Source organism: Galeopterus variegatus, unplaced genomic scaffold (assembly GCF_000696425.1).
Source record: "Galeopterus variegatus unplaced genomic scaffold, G_variegatus-3.0.2 Scaffold9740, whole genome shotgun sequence".
NCBI lineage: Eukaryota > Metazoa > Chordata > Mammalia > Dermoptera > Cynocephalidae > Galeopterus > Galeopterus variegatus.
Window position 1 is genome coordinate 48,430 of NW_007735851.1, and position 7,036 is coordinate 55,465.

At 39.0% G+C, this 7,036-nt stretch overlaps 1 protein-coding gene across 1 annotated transcript in view; it reads left to right on the top strand.

Moving 5' to 3' along the window:
- PRL (prolactin) overlaps positions 1 to 5,556 on the top strand; it is a 7,075-nt gene extending 1,519 nt beyond the window's left edge. The window contains exons 2-4 of the mRNA XM_008593845.1: positions 695 to 802; positions 2,829 to 3,008; positions 5,208 to 5,556. Of these exons, the coding sequence (XP_008592067.1) occupies positions 695 to 802; positions 2,829 to 3,008; positions 5,208 to 5,399 (480 nt within the window). The 3' untranslated portion in view covers positions 5,400 to 5,556. The remainder of the gene's footprint in view (positions 1 to 694; positions 803 to 2,828; positions 3,009 to 5,207) is intronic.
- Positions 5,557 to 7,036: the final 1,480 nt, after the last annotated feature.

Genomic DNA, 7,036 nt, shown 5'->3' on the forward strand with positions numbered 1-7,036 from the left:
CTAATAAATCTCTTTAAACTTTCACAACTATGGCTAAAGCTTAGTTTTTCTTTGTCCATGTATTAGCTAATTTTTTTTCCATTCTTATTCTCAGTTCATTGTTTTATATTTCCTAAAATCTTACCACCTATTTTTCTGACATCCTGTCATGATCAGCAAAGTTTTATTCTGTATTTATGGTGAACTTGGTAAGGTTCAGGTGTATGGACTCAGAGTTAGTCAAAGAAAAGTTATAATTTTATAATGCCTATTAGGGGAAGCATATCAATTTGGACCCACAGTCAAGAGATGTAATGGCTAAATACAGATACATATGCACTGTGGCATTTGGCTCAAATACTGAAGAAAGATGATATTTAATAAAACATTTACTGTTTCATATTTTTGCTATTTTTAGTGTTTGCTTTTCAAATAGTAACTTGGGAGCAGGATGAAAGTAAACAACAAGGGAATCCCCAAAAAGAGAAGAGGCTGGAATTTAGGAAAGTTATATGAAAAAAAAAATGACTTTATAGAAATATTGAAAAGCAAAATAGGCAAAAATGTTACTTTCTTCATTCTTTAGTTTCAATTTTTATGTAGCTCTGATTTTTAAAAAAGTACCCACCTAGCCAATGTATTAATATTCTGGTTGGGTTCATTTATTCAATGCCCAAGCAACCCTAACTAATTAAGTTTGCTTCCTCATTTCCAGGATAAACGGTATGCCCAGGGCCGGGGCTTCATCACCAAGGCTATCAACAGCTGCCACACTTCCTCCCTCTCTACGCCAGAAGACAAGGAGCAAGCCCAGCAGATCCATGTGAGTCTATTATCCAGGTTTTTCACCAAAACAACTGAGGCAGTACTCTGGTATTACCATGCTGTAGGTTAGTAGAGGCATTGTAATAGGTGATGGTAATTACACATGCAGAGAAAAATGGAGGAAGAATATGCAATCAAAGAAAAACTACATTATGTAGCTGAAGAATTCTGAGTAAGATCAAATGCTAAGGAAAGATAGTAGCAGCAAACTAAATAGCGCATTTATAAATTGCCCACGCAGATGACATTATTCACCAATGCCTTGTACCCAGGATCATACATATTATGCTGTATGACAGTTTGAACTGAATTGACCTCCATGGATAAATAGATGCACATTCGCATATATGTAAGAAAAGCAAATGCAGTTTTAGGTATTACATGTCACTAGTGACTCCAAGAAGTGTTTTTCATTACTAACCACTGCACCGGTGGGCACCATCTCTTCTGGACGTTCAAGGCTCTCCTTCTGGTTCTGCTTCTGCTTCTCTGACACCTGCTTCTTCATTCCTCACTGGCACCTCTGCCCTCTCCTGCTTCTTAATTAAAAGCAGCCCCTCCCCACAAGCAATTCCTGTAAAATATCGCCTCTGTTCTGATGACAACCAAGTCTGCATCTCAAGCCCAAATCATTTCTCTCAGCTCCAATTTTTTACTGTTATACTCCCATTTCTGATTTCCTGCCATAACCACAGTCTTAACATGATTTAAGACAAACATATTCACATATATAATACCCCCCCACAAATACCGTCTGTTCTCCCTTCACAATTTTATTAGTGGCACCAGCATTCTATCTGTTCTTTATGCTCATTAATAATAATTATGATAATAATAATAAGAGAAGGAGGATGAAGAGGAGGAAATAACATGCATTGAGAACTACAACCTTGCCAGACACTTCTCAAAAATCTTTATGTGCATTATTGTATTTAGTCCTCCCCAAATCCTACAGCACAAGGTACCTTTGTTGCACTCACTGTGATGAGAAAACAGAGGCTCAGAGAGGGTATGGACGTGACTAGTGAGCAGGGAGCCTGGGCTCCATCCGTTTCTGAGCCCTCTCCCTGAATCGCTGTGCCACACTCCTCCCAGCAAAACCATCCCACCGTCCACTTTACTGCCTGCACCCTTCACAGCTCCTTCCCTTCATGTCCTGGCACCTGTGTCCATACAATGTCCATTCATTTCTCCTCTCCTGTTCATGTTCCTTATCACTAGATTAGTTCATGGACATCAACAGAGCAAATGTTTTAAATCAGAGCTAATCAGATATTTGGAGTTTCATGTACAATCCTGGTAGTAAACATAACCTAGAGGGCCAAATCGCCATTGCGAATTCCATGGGTGCTCTTACTAAAGAAAATGCTGTGCCTTTTCATTCACCTGCAAACACCAACAAAATCGACTGCTCTGCTAGCAGCATGGGGTAGGGGGTCGTATGAATTAAGGCAGGCTTGTCCGTGCATGCCATGTCTTCTTTGTTGTCTCTTTGTTCCAACATCCTAAAATAAAACTCCAAACCACAAGTGACTATATTAATGAACGATTTCATTCATTAGCATGAATGAATCCTTGGGTGAAAATGATCTGATCTGAGCCCCCTGTCGCTGACACTGGTTGAATCTCTCTCTCCTGAGTCAGATATTACACGCACCTACTCATGTTCCAGCAAAACTTTAGTTTCTCCCCATGGACAAGCAAAGAGATCAAATATAAAAGATCTCACTGAGTGAGCCAATGGTAGAATTTCAGAGGAGAAACAAAATTCATGTGGTCAACTAGAACTTTCATTTTAAAAAGTTATTTAAATAAGCCTAATTATTTTTTCTAATCATAGCAAAGTGTTGGCCAATAGTTTAATTTTACATTTCTACAACTTCTGTCACCTACATAATATTTTTACAAGCATGTTGGAATAACAAAGAGATGTTTTAGTTCAGCCTCTTTGAGTAAAAATCACATGTAACTAACACCATTATAGTTTGCTTATTTTAATGCAATTGTTCTGTATGGCTGTTTAGTACGAAGACCTTCTGAACCTGGTACTCAGGGTGTTGCGCTCCTGGAACGACCCTCTGTACCATCTCGTCACAGAAGTGCGTGGTATGCAAGAAGCCCCCGATGCTATCCTATCAAGAGCCATAGAGATTGAGGAACAAAACAAACGACTTCTTGAGGGCATGGAGAAGATAGTCGGCCAGGTGAGCAGCCTCCTGATCCTTCTCTGTTTTTGTCATTAGTGGAAGAGGAGACCTCTGTAATGAGAAATCTAAGTTTGCAAGAATGAAATTTAGGCATATTATATTCTTGACTACTATTAAACAAAGCAAAAGCCTCATCATGCATAGCAACAGATTCTAATGTAAATGAATCTTAGAATCCTACTGTGACAAATGACAGGTGCAGCCTTCCTTACACTATACACAAATCCACCAAAGGCTTGTCCCTTCCTGAGGACAGATATTAAAAATTTTCAAGGGAAAGAAAACCAAGGGAAAGAATAGAATATGCAAGATAAATGTTTAATCCGAAGTATCCCAGGACACCTGCTATTGAAATCCTGGTCAGATTCTTTCTCTTTTCTCCCTCACCAGAGGACAAGAGTAGGAGAGAAACAAGGAGAAAATCCAAATGAGATTGGAAAGTTCCCCATTCCTCCATATCCCCAACTGCTGCATCTACTTCTCAGGGAGGGAAAGAGATTGAAAAGATGAGGCCATGGCATCAATGTTGTCCTACAAGCATGAGATTTCAGGCAGTCACAAAAGAAAGGAGTGTATCTTTTCTGGAATGTTCTTTACTTTGTAATTATAGAAAGTCACCTCATCCTAAATTTTGTTTTGCTTGGGGCTCCAAAATCAAAACTCATATCATTGCATTTAATCTCCTCAAATAATATGTCATTTTGGGGTTGAGTCAGTATTTGCAATATATAACTCCATTCTGATGGAATAATTTCAACATTAGTGAGATAACATCTAAAGAGCTTTCTGAAGCTCTCAGAAATGATGTATCATCATCTAAAGAAAAATATATGATTATAGGAATAAGAACAGAAGCAATTTGATATTTATCTTTTTGTGTACTAAGTATACATTATCATGTGTCATTTTTGTCATTTTCATGGGAGAAAAATATATCCACACAAACCTAAAACACATTTTAACCCTGGAATGTGTGAAATAAACACCTTGATTTTCAAGTTATTTTCTTCATCACTAAGAGCCTACTTTCTGAAGTCACTAATTTGCTCTATAATACTTCATTTTCTGTTGTTTTTTTCTACCACTTATTTACTTTTTTATTCTTGTTCATATTATTATCCCTGGCATGGTAAATTCTGTCTTAGGGCTCAAACACCAAAAATACAAAATACAAAAATAAAATACAAACATAAAGCAAGACAACAAATACACACATACTCTAACTTCCAATAATGAGGAATCTCAGACTTAAAGAATATTCTTACTTAATAGGCAAAAGTTTAGCAAGTTAGGGTCAACAATGATCCCAGATTTGTACCTAGTGGCTTTCCAAACTATCTGACATCCCTAATATTGCCAAGGTGGTTACTTAGTCTCCAAGATCTCTGGGAATTCTCAGTTTGCAAAGGCTAATAAAGCATGAAGATACATGATGCCCCCTCTTCACGTGGCTCAGCATCTTTTTATCACGGTCATGCCTCCAACCCTACCACACAGCCTTCACCATAAGAGGTTGCTGCCAGCACCCCTTTCTTACAGGTGCTTTTTCCAGAGCCTCCTACCCCAGGAACCCCCCCAAAATCAGCTCTTTCTCATAGAAATTTGGATGGGGTATATCTGTTTTGGGCGGAATGAAAGTCTCCCGACTACTTCAACAGATCTTCTTACTCTCAAGCATCACTATATTACCTGTACCTTAAAACATCAAGTACAATCCTTATCGTTTCTAAAGTTTGTGGTACTTACACTACATGGAGAATGGATTTGGTTCAAAGTGTGAAAAAAAGTAAACTGTCAGAAGAAATAAAGTACAAACGGTGCATCAGGGACAAGATTCGGGAAATAAAATAGTTACTTAAGTTAGAGAACTGAAGCTAGCTCCTCCAAGGTCCCTTGATCAAATCAATGTCTATATTCAAATAGAACTCTCTGGTTCTCTGTTGATCTACTCCTGCAAAAACATACTTCATCAGTGATTACTTACAAGTCAGAAAAACTTATACATGCATTCTGCTTCTAGTCATTAGATTCCTAATAGATTTCTGATATACTGGCCCATATATATAAAAATCCATGCCATTGGCTAAAATTTCATATCCCTATATCTTTCCCAAATCTTAATTCAATAATTAGAAGAACATGAATATGCAAATACTAATAATATGAATAATAAGTCACTATCTTTTTGATGATTAGGTTCATCCTGGAATCAAAGAAAATGAGGTCTACTCTGTCTGGTCAGGACTTCCTTCCCTGCAGATGGCTGATGAAGACTCCCGCCTTTTTGCTTTCTATAACCTACTGCACTGCCTACGCAGAGATTCACATAAGATTGACAATTATCTCAAGCTCCTGAAGTGCCGAATCATCCACGATAGCAACTGCTAAGCCCACATCCATTCCATCTATTTCTGAGATTGTTCTTAATGATCCATCCCATGGCAAGCTTCTTCTGGTTTTATAGCTTTTTAATGCATGCTTGGGTGTAATGCGTCTCCTCTTTAAAAAAATAAAACTGATTCTTTTGAGATGTCAAAATCTGAAAAACCAATTTGTCAGTTTCTTATATTCATTTAATAGAAAATTAAAAGAAAATCTGTCACTTCCATCGAGAAGTTCCTACCAAAATTTGTCACAAATAACAGAACTAGCCTTGCAAATAAGATAATTAACAGCTTACTTTAGAATCACAGTCAATTATTGTGGGTCAAGTTATTAGAATCAAAGAGTTAGCTCACAATTAATCTTGCTAGTCATGCTACAAAGAAGATCAAGTTCTCAGGATTCTTTATGCAACCAACCACACTCTATCAGCTGACTTTCATAGTGTTATGACAGACAACACAAGTCTGAAACTGCAGTGCCCTCAAACAGCATGAGGTTTACTGAACGGTCTGATAAGTGTTAGAATGCAAACATGAAATGGCTTTGTCTTTCTCTAACAGCCGTCTTCAACCATGCACTTCCCATCTCCTCAGCGTCGTCGTGAACATGTTTTGTATGTTCTAGTCACTCTGGGTCTAGCAAGTCAATTTCAACTCCATCTTGTATTCAAATTTTTTAATGTTTTTCTTTCTGCCTGTGGTGACTCAAGGGACCTAACAGGGAAAGCAGATGTGGTTAGTTCCTGCAGAGTTCCTTCCCCCACCCTCTTCTGGGTCTTCACTCCTCTGGCTATGTTGGAATGGGACAGAAGATTAGGAGACAGGGAAAAGCTCTGGGATCATTGACGTACGTAGTGCTACCTTCTCTTTGTTGTCAGTGACTAACCTTGAATGCCCCCTGAGTGGCAGTGTCTTTTTTGTGGGGTGCACTTGTAATTTTCCAGAACACTAACAAGTGGGGACACCTATCTCACTGTATAGTTTCTTAATGGGGGAAATGCTCTGGCTCGAGATTCCTATCCACCCCACGGCTCTGCCATCTGTGGTATTTTCCACAGCCACTGCTGCTGTCCCCTCACCCTGCAGGCACCTTATTGAAGAAAATTGGCCCAAGGTCAGCTATCTGCCAGCTGACCCCTGAAATCTCATGCATCACAACCACTCCAAGCAATGCAGCAGCAATAGTACAGGATCACTGCTGCCCCTTCCTGGGGTCTCTACTACGTCTCTTCTCCTCCTGTTCACATAGACACAGAGTGTATCAGAAAGTGGATTCGTTAGCAGAAATTCACCTGAGGAGTAAGACGCCATTATTCCCTTCTTTTAAACCCAGTGAGTAATTATCTCTATCAACAATTATCTGAGAGAGTCAGCCTCACAGTCATTTTCTACTGGGCCACTGAGTTATAACCCCTTCCTCAAATTCCTAATCTTCTACTTATTGAGTCTAGAGAGAGGTGCTTGGATGAGGGACTGAGAGAGTCAGCCTCACAGTCATTTTCTACTGGGCCACTGAGTTATAACCCCTTCCTCAAGTTCCTAATCTTCTACTTATTGAGTCTAGAGAGAGGTGCTTGGATGAGGGCAGCTCAGCTTGTTCGACTGCCTCTAAACAGCCTGGAATGAGAGCTAATCTCGTTG